Raw genomic sequence first — 19,405 nt, forward strand, 5'->3', positions numbered from 1 at the left:
GTGCGAGTGTTTGCAGTTGGCAAGGCACATATGATCGCCTTGTCCTCACACACTCCTGGTCTGTGTACATTCTGGAAGCAGGAGGCCTGCCCTGCAGTTCCAAAGCCATGATCCTGTTGCAGGTATCAGGCCAAATGCGCAGGCCCAGCGGGGCGAACGCTAATGCTTGTTGGAAAGGTGCTAGTGAGCTCACAGCCTCTGGTGGTGAGAGGCGCAGCTGCATCTGGCCTCAGGTCAAAAGATCTAATCTGATTTCTAATCTGACAGAGCACCAGGCTGGATTTGCCTAGAAACTCTTGGGAATGGGAGGTAGGGGGATTACTAAAGTTTAAGGAGGGCCTACAAGGCATTTTAAACCTATCATTTCATGGGAAAGCTCAGCAAATCCATAATCTTTCTAAATTGAATAGTTTCATTACCAGAGGAGAGACCTCTGTGTTTTTTTGTTTGTTTGTGTTATTAGGGTTCTTACATTTCTTTCTTTTTTTAAATATTTTTATTTATTTCAGAGAGGACGGGAGAGGAAGAGAGATATAGAAACATCAATGATGAGAGAATCATCTACTGGCTGCCTCCTGCACCCCCACCACTGGGGATTGAGCCACAACCCGGGCATGTGCCCTTGACCAGAATCGAACCTGGGACTCCTCAGTCCTCAGGCCAACGCTCTATCCACTGAGCCAAACTGGCTAGGGCAAGAGACCTCTGTTTAAAGGAAATTTGTAGTAAACCCCTGAAATGAAGGAAATGGTCCCTGTTTTTGTTTCATCTAGTGGAGCTCTCTTTGACAAAATCTGTTCTCCCAAAAAAAGCATCAGTCAATATTTTCCCCTGAATACGTGTCATCCAGGTCAGTAATTTGACCTCCCAGTCGCAACAACAACAACAATTCTCTAATATTTTGTTTGTTAATTGTGAATAAAATGAAAAGATCTGAAAGCATGAAGAGCCCGTTCGTTCCAGAATTTACCATTCTGCTCTGTAACACCCATTTAGTACTGGGAATGAGGAAGCCCCCTAGCAAGAGGAGTCTTCACAGGCTTTCTCCTCTCCTCACCTTTCTCTCACTCTTCCACTGGCATGCAGCTTTGCCCTGGTGATTCCCGGTAGCCCCTGGCTTCTATTCTGCCCTCCCTGGTCTCCTCCAGATTTCCACCACAGGCTCCTATCTTTGAATTCCTTTAAAAGGTTTCCTCCTCAACTCTTCTTTTCTTCCCTCCTCTCCCTTAGAAGCCTCAGGACTTCTATGATTACTTCCTTCCAAGCCACTTCATCTCTGCCCTGACCCTCGGGAGCTCCATCCATCCCACCTCACTGAGTACTGGTCATGCAGGAGAACCTGATGTTCTGCCCTGTTTACAGTGCCTGCCTGACCCCTTCTGAGCTCGGGCGTCCACCCTACACAAAACCCATCAGGGTTCCCCACTGCCTACAGAAACTCTCTGATCTCTAGCCTTGGGTTTAAGATCCATTGTGTTCTGGCTTCCAGAAAGCCACCATTTGCCATGCCCTCCAGCTAGACAACACCTCCATTCTTCCCTGCCCTCTGAGAATTCCTCGTGTTTCTTCTGCTATCCTGATATTTTCTGCATGTTTAGGTCTCACTCGGGGTCTGTTTATTCTTCACCCAGTGTTCTCTATGCCTTTGGGTTTAGGGCAAGTAAGTAAATCCCAGAAGGCCATCCCCAGGGGTTGTGATACCCTAATAGGTCAACAGATGGAGCATATTCACTTCCTCAGAGAAAAATCTAGTTCTATTACCTGCCATTATAGAAAAAAATACATGAATACTCACTTAATTTCAAGAAGTTAGAAAAACAACATAATAAACCCAGAGAAAGCTGAATAAGGGAAACAATAAATTCAAAATCAGATGTCAACGTTAAGAAAACAAGAAAATGAATTTATAGATCTAAATGCTGGATCACTGAACACATGGGTATCAGTAACTAGCCTTAAAGAAGAAAAAAAGGAGGAAGCACAAAAACACAAAGTTAGGATAAAGGGAAAATTAGGATAAAGAGGAAATATAAATAGGTGTTCAACTATTATATCACTATAATACACTAGAGAACCCAAATAAAATTGATTACCTGTAAATAGATATTACCACTTCTATCTCCATGATTTTCTAAACAAACTTCTCTTGTATATAGTTTGGAAAAAAATATTTTAAAATACATGTCACAAAGGCAAGAAAAGGGGACTCCATAACAGGGACAGATGCAGGATGTAGGGGCTGGGGCTAAAATGCCCCCAGGCTTGGCCTTTAATGAGGAGTGGAACTGGAGCCAGGATCAAGCTGTTCACAAATGGAAATCGGAATGCCTTTCCACTAGTCCAAGTTCCTAACTAGAAGGCAGACTTAGCCCTCCCAAACTAGAACCATGAAATCAGAATCCTGAGCCTATACTACATACTTGTGGGACCTGCATTCTCAGAGTAGCAAAATCCAAGCCAATCCACTAACATAAAAAATTATCTAGAAACAGGGAACCCCAAATAGAACATGAGCAGAAGCAACCAAACAGAGTTGCCCCAAATGGAGACCTCCACAAGCTAAGTCACAGGAAAATCTCTCTCTCTCTCTCTCTCTCTCTCTCTCTCTCTCTCTCTCTCTCTCTCTCTCTTTCTCTCCTACAAATATCTTCATTGTTTCCATTTGGTCCAATGCATGGGAGAGGGCTTCGGGATGGTTAAAAGAATGGCTAGTAGTTTCAGGGAGAGGCTCAGGCAAAAGACACCAGGGGAATGCAGAGGGGCCCTTCAAAAGCCCCGGAATCCAAAGGTCACGCTTGAGGGTGAGCCTTTCAAAGAGATACTTGCCCAGCCCAGCCGAGGGGCCGGCCAGCCTGCAAATGTGAGTCAGGTAGTTGCCCATCTTCTTGAAGAGTTTCACCTGTTCATCCAGGAAGTGGTTCTCCCGGAAGTCACAGGGATGGGGGTCTGCAAGAGTAGAACCCAGGGCCTGCGGCTCCACAAGGGCCTGGGTCAGGTTCCTCTCCAAGGCCAGGGCGGCTTCCATGGCATCCTGAGTCCCACCCCACTCACCTTGGGAATGCTCAGCACGTCCTGGAAGAGAATGCGGCCACCGTGCTGGTTTTGCAACTTGAAGAGACGCTCAGCGCCCTCATGCTTCTCCGCCAACTCTAGGAAGAAGTGGCCCCCGCCCTCCAGGGCCACATCATTATCGTCCCTAGCTGATACAGAAGCCCAGAGAGAGGTAGGTGTGGGAGGCCCGCAGAGGCAGGCTGGCCAGGGGTTGACCGCAGCCTCCACCTCGGTGAAATAATTCTGACGAATTTGGGAGCTCATGGTTGTTTGGCAATAAGGAGTTATGGTAGAAAAACAAAACGGTGTGTTGGCTGGTCCCGGAGGTGGCTCTGAAGGTGGTGCCTGGATAAGAGACTGGAGAGTGGCCCGAGGCTGGAAGAAGGGGCGTCCCTGGGTCTGTTCTGTCCTAACACTGTTGAAGCAGGAGACAGATCCGGGACTGCAGAGGGCACTATCAGGAGAAATCTCTTGAGCAAGAATTATAACACAAGTTCAGTGCCTTTTAAGTACAATCATACTTAAATGGGAGAACTCATTCCTGAAGAAGTAAAGTTACTAGAACAATCTAAAAGAGAGATTAAGCCCTAGCCGGTTTGGCTGAGTGGATCGAGTGTTGGCCTGCAGACTGAAAGGTCCCAGATTCAATTCTGGTCAAGGGCACATACCTGGGTTGTGGGCTCAATCCCCAGTAGGGGGTGTGCAGGAGGCAGCTGATCTATGATTCTCTTTCATCATTGATGTCTCGCCCTCTTTCTCTCTCTTTTCCTCTCCCTTCCTCTCTGAAATCAATAAAAATATATTTTAAAAATAAAATAAAAGAGAGATTAAAATAAATACACTTTGAATAAAGAAAGAATAACACCGTTAAGCCTAACTAGAAATTGAAGCTTTACCAGCATGACTACCAGCCAATAAGCTTCCCAGCCTTGGCCACTTGTTCTGCCAGAATCTGTTCTCCCCAAATAATCTAGCTGAGGTTCCCATGTACCCAGCACCTACTCCCCCTGCCCACTTGATGCAGTTTCCCCTTTAGGATCCTTGGATATCAAGGAGCCACAGTCCACACCAATAGCATTGCCTAAATATGAAATTCTAGTAGAAGGGGTTGAGGAGGGGCCTCAATCCATTCCTACCAGAAGAGTCTCATTTCCTTAGGCCACCTTGCCAGTTCAACCAGGGCTCAGCATAGGAAAGGGATATTGGGAAGGGGCAGCAGCCTTAATGGAGACAGAAAAAGGTTTGTCTCCCTTCAGTGGTGACTTGCTTCTGCATTTTCCTATTCTAAATTTTCAACTCAGCCATCCCTTACATTTTGTACATAAATCCAAACATGACTCAGTATGCAGAATAATTTGTATATATTAAGTGTATTTGATTTGGGTACACATTTCCAAGTACCAGGAACTGGGAAGACATAAACTTAATGTTCTAGAAAAACAGCTATATAATAAAGAGCCATGGTCAAAACGACTATTACAACCAAAGGCTCAACCAGACCATAAGTCAGTGCTGGGATGCCTGGCAACCCAGCACTGACTAGGGCCACTGCTGCCGCCCAGACCCAGCACTGACTGCCTTGGGCAGTGATCAGCAAACCGCGGCTCAGCAAACCGCGGCTCCCGAGCCACATGCGGCTCTTTGGACCCTTGAGTGTGGCTCTTCCACAAAATACCGACTTCTGTGCATGGGCCACGAAGTTTCAATCGCACTGTACGTGCGCGTCCGCACGTGATATTTTGTGGAAGAGCCACACTCAAGGGGCCAAAGAGCCGCATGTGGCTCATGAGCCGCGGTTTGCCGACCACGGGCCTAGGGGGCTGCGGATCAGACCTGGAGAGAGGCCTGTAGAGAGAGAGGCAGGGTCTGATCCATAGCTTCTGTGGCAGCCATTGATCAGAACTTGCCTCTCTTTCTCTCCCAGCCTGGCCAACAGCCACGTCTCCATTTCTCTCCAGGCCTCCACCAGGGCTGCTGATCAGCCCCGCCTTTTTGATCAGGCCCATTGAGAGCCCAGAGATGCTGACTGGCATAGAAACTGGCCAATCAGAACCAAACCTGGAAAGAAAAAAAAAAGAACCAAATCTGGGTCAATTGTGAGGAGTCAATGGCTGCCTAGGAGGTGGGGCTTTTGACGCTGACTGGCATAGAAACTGACCAATCAGAACCAAATTGGCCAGCAGGGGAGGGCAGTTGGGGCGAGATCAGACTGGCAGGGGAGGGCAGTTTGTGGCAATCAGGCAGGCAGAAGCAGTTAGGGGTAATCAGGCTGGCAGGGGAGGGCAGTAAGGGGTGATCAGGCAGGCAGAGGCAGTTAGGAGTGATCAGGCCAGCAGGGGAGGAGAGTTGGGAGCAACCACGTTGGCAGGGAGGGCATTGGGGGCGAGATCAGGCTGGCAGGGGAGAGCAGTTAGGGGCGATTTGGCAGGCAGGCAGGCAGAGAGGTTAGGGGCGATCAGGCAGGCAAGCAGAGAGGTTAGGGGCGGTCAGGCAGGCAGACGCAGTTAGGGGCTATCAGGCAGGCAGGCAGAGGGGTTAGGGGAAATCAGGCAAGCAGGCAGGTGAGTGGTTAGGAGCCAGTGGTCCCAGATTGTGAGAGGGGTGTCTGACCACCGGTTTAGGCCTGATCCCTGTGGGGGTCCTCAATTGGAGTGGGTGCACGCTGGGCTGAGGGAACCCCCCCTCCATGCACGAATTTCATGCACTGGGCCTCTAGTACAATAATAAACCTATTGCCAAAAAGCTAAGAGTCTACCTTTCAAAATCAAGAATGAGGTGTTATTATACATTGACTTGGGGTTATTATCCACAGCTCTGCTCCCAGGATGGGACAATGAACCAGCTGTGTAAGATGAGCTCAAGCCATTGTGCCAAAGCACTTTCTAATCCCTTATAACTTAGGGCCAGGCAAAGCCTGCCTCCATTTCAACTGTACTGTCCTTTTTTAAAAATATATATTTTTAAAATATATTTTTTGTTGATTTTCAGGAAGGGAGAGGAAGAAATAGAAACATCAATGATGAGAGAGAATCATTGACTGGCTGCCTCTTGCATGCCCCCTATTAGGGGCTGAGCCTACAACCCAGGCAAGTGCCCTGTCTGTGAATCGAACCATCATCTTCTGGTTCATAGGTCAACCACTGAGCCACATCAGCCAGTCTGAACTGGGTTCTTTCTGCTAGAAAATAGTCTCACTGTTTTGATTCAAGCCCCAGATGGGCAACACCCTTTGATATGATTAAGCATTCATGCTGGCTGGGTTTGAGTTAATTTTTAAATTTGTTTTGGCTGCCTCTTGAGCAAATACAATTTTTTAAAATTAAAATTTACCTAATTAGAAAAAAAATTGCTGGTGTGGCTCAGTGGTTCAGTGTTTACCTATGAACCAGGAGGTCATGGTTTGATTCCTGGTCAGGGCACATGCCCAGGTTGCCGGCTAGGTCCCCAGTGTGGGGCATGTAGAAGGCAGCCAATCAATGATTGTCTCTCATCATTGATGTTTCTATCTATCTCTCCTTCACCCTTCTTCTCTGTAATAAAAATATATTATTTTAAAAAGATAAATTCTTGGATGGCAGAGAATATGACATAACTCTTTCTTCCCAGCAGAGCCCTATCCTAGTCTGTAGAGACCTATTGCCAGGCAGCCATGCCTAAATGCAGAGTCATTGGAAAACATGAATGGATAATGATGAATTTCCCTAAAGGCCTATATGCTTTCTGCTCCTGGTACAGCTGGCTCTGTTAGGAACACAGACGCTTTCGCTTCTGAGTCTGGGGCAGAGGTGAGAGGGGGTCTGGGGCTAGAGGGGGCAGAACCACACCCCAGTCTCCGGGGGCACAGCCAGGACCTTGCTTTTGAGATGCACATTTCTTGCATCAGGTTGTTGCTGTGTTAATTTCTTGACAATTTGCAGCAGAATTCAGAATTTTTCAAACGATGGATTCAGGGGCATGGTGAAGTCGTGTTCTCAGGAACAATTTAATTTTGTGTTTTAATTTGGAGAGGATGAGAGAAAAGCTTAATATAAGTATCTTCTAGGCTTCCCAGTTGATTTGAAGAGAGAAATGTCCTTGGGAAATAACGTCTTCAGGAAACTTGACTTGGGTGGATAAGCATACAATATACAGACAACATATTATAGAATTGTACACCTATATAACTGGGGTTAACCAATGTCACCCCAGTAAATTCAATAAACATAAAAGTAAAGTCCTCCCAAAGATGGGCAGAATTCAAAAGAGCCTGTTCGGGAGTGAGTAGGACTATAATCATGCTGTGAGGAACTATTAAGTTCCAGAAAAAAATAACATCATGAACATAATTATATTAATGTTTTTAATTTCATTGGTTTTGCAGCTTTGTTTGCAATTCAGTTATAAGACTGTTTCCATTTTATAGTTGTATAAGAGCTTTAAGTTCAAGGAATTTAAAAATATACAAAGCTTGGCTGGCATAAATAACGTTATAATAAAAATTTTTATAACAATCTTTTTCTTTAAAAAAAGTCAGGCCGACCTGCAAGATCTTGGAGTAGGCAGGCATCCTGCTGCTGGACCTTGAGACACCTCGTTGGCTTTAGCATACAAGTCCAAGTAGGCATCTGGCCTGGCTCCTCACCTTTGCACTCCACCGAATAGGGTCAGACCTATTCATTTGTGCACCTGGAGACCGCCACTCCCAAGGCCTTTTCCGTTTGCAGCCTGTCCTGTTGCAGCCAAGGTGGTGGGCTGCCAATGGTCATCTCCTCAGGCGCAACTGAAAGTTTTATATCTAAAACCATCTGGCTGCCCTGGCTGGGTAGCTCAGTTAGAGTGTCATCTCAACACACCGAGGTTTTGGGTTTGATCCCCGGTCAGTAAACATATAGGCATCAAACCAATGAATGCCTAAATAAGTGGAACAAGTCAATGTTTCTCCTCTCTCTCAAATCAATAAAAGAAAAACAACAACAAACAAACAAAAACAAACAAATACCATTTGGTTGGCATCCCCACTGTCCTATGGAGTAAGAAGACCCAAAAACGTTGCCTGTCTCTCAAACAAATCTTGTTTAGATAGTGTGTTAGAAGGGAAAGACAGCTGCCAATCATGGTGATGGGACAGGCCCACTTTTACCAGATGAACTGTACTTGCATATTTCAAACTTTTTAGAAAATCATTCACCCATTGGGGGTTAAATAGAAGAAATCATGAAGGCAAGGAATTTCCAGGGATGCTCAATTTCTATATTGTATTCACATGATATTCAAAGTATAAACACATTTAGTCTAAAACTTGTGGCGTCAAGTCATGCCGCTTAGTTAGATGTTGGTCTATTTGAAGTATTTCTGGTGAATACTGAGGGTTGTCTAGACATAGACAACTTCAACTTTGTGCCTGTGAAAGTTCCAGTACAGTGCATATTTTAAAGGTATTATTGAGCACTCTTGCTTATATTCTTTCAACCTTACAGTATGGCACAGCTATAAAGCATTCATGATCTTGGTACTGAACAGGAAAATTTCACCAGAGTGTCTACTTCTATATTGTTTTATTTCAAAAGCTTAAACAAGATGTCCTACTCTCATTGTTATTCTGTCTGGTATAATAGCAGTTCGCATGGTGTGCTAGGGAGGGTGAAGGAATTACTTAGACTTTCTGCAGGAATTAAGGGTGGTGCCATCACTAAGGGGTGAATAGTGATAATGTATTTTTTCCCCTTTTCTGTGTTTTTAGCTCTGATGGCTAAAAAATAATTCTCTCTAAAACCAAAAAGAAGAGAAACAGAGGCGGACACACAATACCTAATCAAGCCTGAGAAACACTGGGGCAGGAACCCTATTTGCCAGTTCAAAGTCCCAAGATTTCTGTATTTCCAGAATTAAAGCTGATATATTCTGTGGCTTTGAAATTGTGGGCCAAAATATTCTTTTATCCTTCTCTTTACCTTGGCAGCTATAGCAGATCTATAAAGCTCATAAGGCTTTCTTGAATCTGGAAACCATCCGTTTGAGATAAGAAGTTGGGCCTTTGCTTTCAAAGTGGAAATCTTAAAAGAAAGGACTGCATAAAGAATCCTGCCAGATGGAGACCTCTCCAAATGCCTAAAATGTAGGTGGGTAGCTCTTTGGGCAGGAAACAGACTTGCTCAAGAGACTTTGGAAAAGGCAATGGGTAGACTTGAGTCCACTCAACTGACCCATTAGGGAATCAATCCTACATGAGATCCTGGAGATACTTGTCAAAGTATCTTGTAGTACCTTACATTGTAAAAATAGAGTACAGGAAGTCACCCCAACAAAGTAGAGGCCCATCTGACAGTGCAGGGCTCTTTGATGTGATCCTCATTATAAATACTCTGAAGACTACCTCTGTTCAGTCTCATTTCATACCCTGGAGAGATAGTTTTGTGGGTTTTTTACATTTTTGTTTTGGACTTTACATTCTCCCAGGTTACAGAGATCACATCATCCAAGGCCCAAGGTTGAAAAAAGTCTCTAGGGGCTGAGATAGGAAGTGTGTACCTACCCATGTTGGTCCCCTCCAAGAGCGACAACACCGGACATCCCAGGGTGGATATCCCCAGACTTCAGTCTCCTTGAAGGCAAACCCCCAAAGAAACAGAAACCACTCTCACAAACTTTGAATCCCACACTTTGAACCTTCCTTTCAAACTCCATTGCTTTTGGTGAAATAGCCATTAATAACTTAATTATAAGCAGCCTAATCTAAGATTTGGCTGTGGGAGAACATCCATTTTCTGAGGAAAGCCATTTCCCCTTAGAGATGAATCACTCTTTCTGTAGTTATCAACCTCTTGCCTGGTGTCCTGTGTTCTCCTTCATCCCTCATCTGCCCCTCAGGCATATTTTAGTATAAAAGCTCCATAGATCCAAACTTAGTCCCATCATAACTATTTCTAGTTGAGTAGGAAATAGAGAACCTGGGCAACTTGGCCTTCACCACGTGGGCCTCTGGGTACAATCTGAGGAAGGATAAGGGAACACAGTTGTCAAATAAAGGGGTTTGATGGAGTGACCCCAGGTGATCTGATCCTAAATTCCTAACTGGGCAGGTCATGATGAGTGCTCACATGAAGGCCCAAATGATCTAAGGTTTGAAGCGAGCTGTCCATTTTTCTTGTGCATCTAGGCTGGAACCTTTTGAAATACCAGAATGCCCCTCCAAAGAGGGCATAAAGACTCAAGAGCACATCCTCTTACAAAAATAGAGAACTAGCACTTAGGGGCCAGGTACACACAGGAGGCAGGGAGCATGAGGGAGTTCCTTGTGGGACCAACCGTTGTCTGGAGTGTGGTTACATAAATCTACACACGAGGTAAAATTACATAGAACTTTATACACATGTGAGTGCATACTGGCCTTAGTGAAGTCTGCATTCTCGTATAGGAGACTAAATAGGACCCAAAGATATTCTCCCATTGAGCCTCTGGAGGGTTTTGCAGATACCTTGATTTCAGTCCAGCAATAAGATTTTGTATTTCTGGCTCCCATAACTTTTAAGGCATCAAGTTTGTGGTAACTTGTTATAGTGGCCATGTAAACCTAAAATGTGAGTAAAGTAATACTGATGTCCTGATTCTTATACTGTTCTCTAGTCTTATGTAAGATGTTGCTAGGGGAAACAGGGTAAAGGGTATGTGGGACTGTTGTATTTTTGCAACTTCTTGTTAAATATTTCACAAGGGCAAAAAGTAAAGAGAGAGGGGTAAAACCTTGAAGCCACGAAGAGCAAAGCAATGGAGCGTAGAGAAAGATAATGTGGTGGGTAGTTTTCTGACCCACCCACCTCCAACCCGAATGAAAATGGCCTTCTCTGGTTCTCACTCCACCTGCAAAAGTGAAAATGGCAATCAGCCTTGTTCTGCCTCTGAAGGGCAGGAAGCAGGATGTCCCATCTACTGAGGACTCTTATGTTAGGCACAAATATCACCTCAGAACATTTACAGAAAGCTTGTAAGGAATTAACTAGTTAGAGTAAGAAGCCCTAGACTCTAGAGAAATTAGTAATTTCCCTGGAGCCACACAGAATTAAAAGCTCAAAGCCAGGTCTGCTGAGGCCAGGGCATTTAAAAGAACCATTTTGTGGCAGGTCCTTGAAGAGCAGAGTTAGGATTGAGCTGAGAAAGGAGAACCTAGTTTCAACTGCTGGAGAGAGGATACATTTATTTATTTAGGTAAACTGAATATACAGAATGAGCCCTTGTAATAAAAGCCATGAAACAGTTATATCACCTTCTCCTTAATTTCTTCACGTAAAGCAATTCATAGTATTTATCAATAATTAAAACTGAGAGAAAGCTAATATCTAGCACTAGGGAAGAGATTCAATCTCACCATAGAATGGATTTATGCAATAAAATGTAAAAGTATTTAAGCCAGAATATTTAATAAGCAAATACACATTGAAAGGAAGATAGTTTAATTAAGACTAAGATTCACATTATGATAAATGACAATTTTAATATAGCCTTTAAATTTATCAACATCTAGGTACTATTGGTAATCTTCCTTTCCCCTCATCCCCAAGTATACTGTTAGCTAACCATCTTGTTGGATAAAATTGTGGCATTTTATTTTTGTTTTCCTTCATTTTGGGTGTGGGAAAATATATATATTGTATTCTTTACATTGACCCTGGGTTGCTAAAATATATTCTCCAGTGATTCTTTCAAAGAGGGTATGCAAGAAATAAACTTTCTGAATTCTTCAATATAAAAAAATACCTTTGTTTTACCCTCAAAATCAAATGCCAATTTGGCTGGATATAAGATTCTAGGTTTAAAGCCTTTAGCCTCCAGACATCTTATGATACCGCCCCATTTACTTCTAGCATCCAGAGTATCCAAAGATAAGTCTGCAGTCATTCTGATTCTTATTCCTCTGTAGGTTACCTGTTTTTTCTCTCTGGAAGCAGCTATGATTTTTTCTCTATCACTGCAACTCCCAAATTTCACCAAGATGTGTCTAGGAGTGGTTCTCTTTTTATCAATTTTACTGGGTATTCGAAAGGCACTGACAATATCCAGACTTGACCTTTTCTTTAGCTCTGCAAAGTTTTCTTCAATTATTTCCTTAACTATTTCCTCTGCTCCATTCTCTTTATTATCTTTTTCTGGAATGCCTATCAAACGGATGTTTGAGCTTCTGGATCTATCCTCTACCTCTCTTATTCTTTCTTTAATTATTATCTGTTTGGCCATTTGCCTTGTATCCTTAGAGAACTCTTCAATTCGATCTTCTAGATGATTTACTTTCTCTTTAAGTATGTCTATTCTAACACTCAGTGTAGATAGCTTTTTATTTCCAGGATGGTAATTTTTAATATCTCTAATCTCTTCTTGTATCTCTCTGAGTGAATGAATTACACTTCTCCTAAAGTTCTCTTCTGTTTCTTGTAGTAAGTCTGTTTCCTTAGATGTTAGCTTACATTTCACCAATTTTTTCTTCTCAGAATCTGAAGCCAAATGAGTACAGGAAAGCTCTTTTTCCTCGATCTGGGAGGTAGTCTCTTCTACCTCCGAGTCCTCTCCTTCTGGCCACGGTGAGTACCGTTCGCTTTCCCACTCGGAGCTTTCTCCCTCCTGCAGCTCATAACATTCTGTCTCGTCAGTTAAAATACTATCCAACTCCTCATTTTCAGCTCCACGTGCCAGGCTGTAATAGTGAAAGTTCTGTTGGTTACATAATTCTGAGGCCGTTTCTTCCTCCGGTCCCGAAGACTCTTCCCCTTGCTCCAACTCTGAAACCTCTTCCTCCTCCCCTAGCTCTGAGGTCTCTCCTTCCTCCAACTCAGAAGCCTCTTGCTTCAGCCCTGAAGTCTCTTCTCCCTCCTCCAAATCTAAAGCCTCTTTTTCTTCCTCTTCTAGCTCGCAGGCCTCTTCCTCCTCCGGGGCTTCTTTGTCCTGAGACTCTGAAGCCTCTTCCTCGTGAGTCTCTAAGCTTTTCACTTCCTCTGTCTCAGCAACCTTTACCTCTTTAATAAACAGAAAGCTCAGGCCATCACTGGTGGCTTCATACTTTGAGGCTATTACAGTTTTGTTCTGAAAGTTAAAAAAAAAAAAAATTTGTTAAGGCAGTAAAACCTTTCACTCTGTAAATTAAATGTGACTGCTATTTGACGATTAGCAAATACCTAGAATATTATTTAAATGATTTGTTCTTAAAGGCTTGGATCCCCAAACAAGTCATTTCTACTGTGATCATCCATCACACCTGCAATGACTTATGTAGTACTTGCAACAGATTTCCATGAGGTTGTGTATACTGTATTCCTTCTATAGTCCTAACCCTTAGTGCTTCAATAATGACTTGTGTTAGTGAATGGTTGGTTATATTTAGGGAGGATAAAGAGACTTTGTTATCATCTAACTTTAGAAAGATTAAAAACAATTACAACAACAACAAAAATCCACATTTACCTTTCCCCCCCACAAACAAGCAAGTTTAAAGTTTTAAAAAGATCCCAGTTGCAGTTCAAACTCTAGCCATATTTATTACAAGAAAAACATGTTTTGGTTGGGAGTACAGGGTCAATTCATTTTGGATTTGTTCAAATCCAGTCTCCACATTTGTTACCAGTATCTCAGTTTTTCCTCTAAAACAGGATCTGACCATAGCACTACTTTTGTCTGTTGTAAGGGTTAAGAAAGGCAACTTAGCCAAAACCGGTTTGGCTCAGTGGATAGAGCGTTGGCCTGCGGACTGAGGGGTCCCAGGTTTGGTTCCGGTCAGGGGCATGTGCCTGGGTTGAGGGCATATCCCCGGTGGGAGATGTGCAGGAGGCAGCTGATCGATGTTTCTCTCTCATCGATGTTTCTGACTCTCTATCTCTCTCCCTTCCTCTCTGTGAAGGATCAATAAAATATATTAAAAAAAAAAAGAAAGGCAACTTAGGTGCTGAGCTTCAGGCAAGTCTGCAATGTAATGTGGGTTCAACATTTCTTAGAACACTCTTCTTGGCCCTGAGTTTTTCATTCATTGCTGTCTACTGCAGCGGTTCTCAACCTGTGGGTCTTGACCCCTTTGGGGGGCTGAACGACCCTTTCACAGGGGTCACCTAAGACCTTCGAAAAACACATATATAATTACATAGTTTTTGTCGTTAATCACTATGCTTTAATTATGTTCAATTTGTAACAATGAAAATAAATCCTGCATATTAGATACATTACGATTCATAACAGTAGCAAAATTACAGTTATGAAGTAGCAATGAAAATAATTTTATGGTTGGGAGTCACCACAACATGAGGAACTGTATTAAAAAGTCGCAGCATTAGGAAGGTTGAGAACCACTTGTCTACTGGGAAAGAATGTCCCATTTGTGGCTGGTTGATTCCTATTTGGTCAATATTCCCATCTCCAGAACAGGTTAGGTTCCTTCTGTTTATATTTCCGGGGCACAGCTAATATCTGAGATTAAGTGTTTATTCTTAAGTAGTAAATTTGTGGATCTAAGTGTATCTTCAAATTCTAGACTTTCATTTTGCACAGAGGTTGTACTTGAAAATGTTGGGAGGGCAGGGGAAGTAGGTGTTCTTTTGAAAAACCTGTCAAAAATATTGGCTTGCCTTAGCCAGTTTGGCTCAGTGGATAGAGTATCAGCCTGCATGCAGACTGAAGGATCCTGGGTTCAATTCCAGTCAAGGGCATATGCCCCGGTTGACTGGGTTGTGGGCTTGATCCCCAGGAGGGGGCATGAAGGAGGCAGATGATCAAAGATTCCCTGTCATCATCGGTGTTTCTATCTCTCTCTCTCCTTTTCTCTCTGAAATTAATAAAAAAAAAAATCTAAAAAATATATTGGCTTAATAATATAGACCTCAAACAAGTAAGGATATTCTATGCTCATGAATTGCAAGAATTAATATTGTTAAAATGTAATACAACCCAGAGGAATCTACCAATTCAATGCAATTTCTATCAAAACTCCAATGGCATTTTTCATAGACATGCAATCCTAAACTTTACATGAAACCACACACACAAATCTCATATATACAAAGCAAATCTTGAGAAAAAGAACAAAGCTGGAGACATCACACTTAATGATTTCAAACTATATGGTATTGACATAAAAACAGAGTAATGGGGCAGAAATGAACTCATGCATATATAGTCAACTAATGTATGAAAAGCCAAGAATCTACAATGGGCTAAGCAGTCTTTAACATCTACACTAATAAGAGAGAAACATGCAAATTGGTCACTCCACTATGCCCACCAGCCAATCAGGGTGAGTATGCAAATTAACCCAACAAAGATGAAGGGTTAATTTGCATACACAGGTGGGAGCAAAGACTGAAGATTAAAGAGGCTTTGCTTCTCCGCTGCGGCCGGACCAAAGGCCCAGGTCCCGGAAAACTGGTGCAGGCAGCCAGGAGAAGGAAGGCCTATTGCGTGAGTCTTCATGCAACAGGCCTCTAGTATAAAAGGAAAGAGAGGGAGGAAGAGAAAAAAGAGAATCTCTTCAGGTTACCTTTTAAGATTGAGGTTATAAAAATATTCAGGAAATAAGCTAAAGTATTTTTAATGAATCAAGTACACAGGGAACATACTCTAATATGCTGTAAGAAAAGAAAACCTTTATATATTGGAATGGATAAAAGTTAGATATTAACATTAATGAACAACCAGACGGGTTTTAATAAAAAAGTTCTATATGCATTTCTCTGATTGCGAATAAAGAAAACTTAGCAGACTACTTAACACATTAAAAATTGAACCTAGCCTAACCAGCTTGCCTCAATGGTTGAGCACTGACCTATAAACCAGGAAGCCAAGGTTCAATTCCTAGTCAGGGCACATGCCCAGGTTGCAGGCTCGACCCCCAGTAGGGGGCTTGCAGGAGGCAGCCAATTAATGATTCTCTCTCATCATTGATGTTTCTGTCTCTCTCCTCCCAACCTTTCTGAATAAAAATATATTTAGAAAAAGGAAAGTGAAAAAAAAAATGGAACCTAATTACTTATACTTAATATTTCTGTTCTTATTCCCAGTACGAGGGCTTTGTTAAATTCGTTCATTTCTGTTTCATTTTTTCCTTTTAATTATTTAAAAGGTATTAAAAATAAATAAAATAAAAGCTATTGTTCTGGTTTTAGCTTTAAATATTTAGCATATACTTATTTATCAAAGTCTGGTGTATGTATAATCTCCTCTCAAATTATTCACTCTTACTTTTCCCAAACTTCCAACACCACCAATTTAATCATTACTTTTAACACCTCTCACTTTTATCAATTTCTTAAAATTTGCTTGGAAGACCAAATAAATAAGCTCTACAGATTTGTATGCTTACCATTTTTTCTTGAATCCCATATCTTCTTCCTCCTTTCTTCCTGTTTTCATTTTCTGGGAGAGCCCCTTTCAGTAATTCTTTCATAAAAGATTTTTGGCTGATAAATTTCCTGAGGCTTTGCATGTCTGAAAAAGTCCTGATTTCACCATCACATTTAAATGCTAACTTAACTTGGCATAAAATTTTTGGTTCAAAATCATTTTCCCTCAGAATATTGAAGACATTACTCCATTGCTTACTAACGTCCAGTGTTGCTGATGAAAAGTCTGCTGCCAATGTTAGTATTGCTCCATCTTCTTTAGAGGCTTTTAGAACTTTATTTTTGAAGTTCTGAGGGATGTTTTCCTCTCTCGTTTCTTTGACCAATACATCCTCCCAATGCTCTTGACCCTCATCCTCTCCTGTAACTTCTATATGAATGTTGCAATTTCTACTTGTGTCATCTATATTACCTATGGCTTCTTCCGTATTTTCTATAACTTTGTGATTTTGTGAATCATCCAGGGACAATTCCTTACCTTGGTTAGTATTGTAGTCTTCACTTTGGTCTAATTTGCTACTGAGTTTAACTATTTCACTTCTTTTAAAAGTCAAATTTTCAATATCCTCAATATAGTTTTCTCCTTCTATTTTCTCTACCAATCCTGTTTTTATCGATGTGATATCTTTTATTTGTTGCCACTCTTTTCTGGTACTGGGGTTCTTTGGATTTTTTAGTTCAAGCATTGTACTTTTAACTCCTAAAATTTCCTTTAGTTCATTTATAAGAGATTCCCTTAACTCTACAACCATTAAGTCCATATTTTCCATCAAGACTTTAAACTTATTCATAATAACTGCTGACATGTCTTTGTATTTTAAATCTAATAACTGAACCATCTCAGTTTCTATCAACTGAATCATTTCCATGTGGAAGCTGCTTTCTAGTTTCTTTGCAAGTGTAGGAATTTCTGATTGTACACTGTACATGGTGAATATGTTATCAAGACTGGATTGTCTTCGTTTCCTGAAAAGTAATTTTGTTCTTGCACACCTGCTGGATTTCCCCTAAAATCTTTTTACAAAATAATCTGAAAGATAAAAAAATAAATACAGAATTGTTTAATGAAAAATTCTTTAACAGTGAAACCCCATGCAAGTTAAGACCTGAATGTACTAAATCATCCAAACAGTAGCTAAATAGAAACTGACTGGTTCTCCATACCATTAACTTTCTGTTAGTATTAAATAGATTAATTACAAGAAAATATTTTTTACAAGTGCAGTATACCAAATTTTGAAAATCTAAGGTGATTTGGATGGAATCTTACACAAATGAAGCTCCCTTTTTGACTGAAGAGATTCACATTAACACTTTTTTTCAAAACCAGCTGTCAAGTCAATTTGTATTATTTTCTATGGTGCAAATATTTAGACACTAGAAGCCGGGTGCATGAAATTTGTGTGTGTGTGTGTGTGTGTGTGTTGGTTGGTTGGTTGCTCAACCCCAGACTGCAAAAGAGCCCTCAGGGGATGTCCGACTGCCACAGAGGCTGGAGAGACTCCTGCCACTGCTGCTGTGCTTGCCAGCAGTGAGCCCAGCTCTTGGCTGAGTGCACTGACCACCAGGGGGGCAGCTTCTGCATTGAGCATCTGCCCCCTGGTGGTCAGTGCATGTCATAGTGACTGGTTGTTCCGTCATTTGGTTGATTTACATATTAGCCTTTTATTATACAGGATATCCTGCAGGAAGTAGAATTAAATCCCATGCCTCCTCCCACTTAACACAGGCCCTATTTTTGCTTGAGGAAACTCTTAGTTTGTTCATTTTTGCGTTTCATCATTCCACTATACTGCAGAAGTGCCAAACCTTTAACAGGTTAAGCACCCAGCCTGTTTTGTCTTCCCGGACGAAAAGTATCCTGTCAGTCACCGGTGACTGATATGGTGCTTAATGTGTTAAAGAGAGAGACCACCCCCATTCCTTGATAAGTGGGAAAGCACACTGCACACTTTGGACAATACCTGGGATACCAGTTCCCAAACCTCCCTCTGCAAAGCCTCAAAGATAATCAAGTTTTACCAATTGAGTTTACTGCTGAAGGACTAACAATTATGCCACCTACTGATTCATCATAGTTGTCAAGACCCAAAATGCTTGAACTTGCATATTTAAAAAGAAAAACTGCACCTCTTTATGAGGATTCAGTGACTTATAGGAAGGAAACTAGGGTAAATAAACTGTAGCTGTTATTAAAAGGCACCTAATGTTTACAGAAAAACTTCCCAGACTTGAGTCATCTGACATATTCTTTAAAAAGCCAGTTATATAAAAATTAGAGCCCTAATTGGTTTGGCTCAGTGGATAGAGAATGAGCCTGCAAACTCAAGGGTCCCAGGTTCGATTCCAGTCAAGGGCATGTACCTTGGTTGCAGGCACATCCCCACTGGGGAGTGTGCAGAAGGCAGCTGATCGATGTTTCTCTCTCATCGATATTTCTAACTCTCTATCCCTCTCCCTTCCTCTCTGTAAAAAAATCAATAAAATATATTAAAAACAAAACAAAAAACTAGAGGCCCAGTGCACAGATTGGTGCCCTGGTGGGGGGGAGGGGCGCATTGCCTGTGAGGATTGGCCCACTGTGGGAGTGCCACGCATCCCAGTCAGCCAAGTGGCTGTGGACCTGCCCTCTGAGCAGCTGCTCCCTCTGTGGGTCAGCCGAGCAGTGCTCTCACTGTGGGAGTGAACTGACCACCAGGGGGAAGCTCCTGCGTTGAGTGCCCCCAGTGGTCAGTGCACATCATAGCAACTGGTCAACCAGTCATTCTGGTTGTTCTGCCATTTGGTCGATGAGCTTCTATATATATAGATGTGACTGAGGAAGGAACCAAGATAGTGGCATAGCTAAATGCTGGTACTCGCAGGTTCCCACAACCACATCAAAATTACAACTAAAATACAAAACAACCATCATTCAGAACTACCTGAAAGCTGGTTGAATGGAAGCCCTACAACTAGAGAAGTAACAAAGAAAGCTGAAACTGGTAGGAGGGGCGGAGGTGCAGAAT

The 19,405-nt window shown here is 42.2% G+C and overlaps 1 protein-coding gene across 1 annotated transcript; it reads right to left on the reverse strand.

Moving 5' to 3' along the window:
• Positions 1-1,942: 1,942 nt before the first annotated feature.
• Positions 1,943-17,427, reverse strand: L1TD1 (LINE1 type transposase domain containing 1; the record flags this gene model as incomplete). Its single annotated transcript, XM_081086061.1, has 4 exons — positions 16,358-17,427; positions 11,793-13,098; positions 3,052-3,200; positions 1,943-1,954 (listed from the first exon to the last, which is right to left on the reverse strand). The coding sequence occupies exons 1-4, from the start codon at positions 17,324-17,326 to the stop codon at positions 1,943-1,945; spliced, it is 2,436 nt and encodes an 811-aa protein (XP_080942187.1). The 5' UTR covers positions 17,327-17,427.
• Between the last annotated feature and the right edge of the window lie 1,978 nt (positions 17,428-19,405).

This window comes from Myotis nattereri (assembly GCF_964212035.1).
Source record: "Myotis nattereri genome assembly, chromosome: 3".
In the NCBI taxonomy this organism is placed as follows: Eukaryota; Metazoa; Chordata; class Mammalia; order Chiroptera; family Vespertilionidae; genus Myotis; species Myotis nattereri.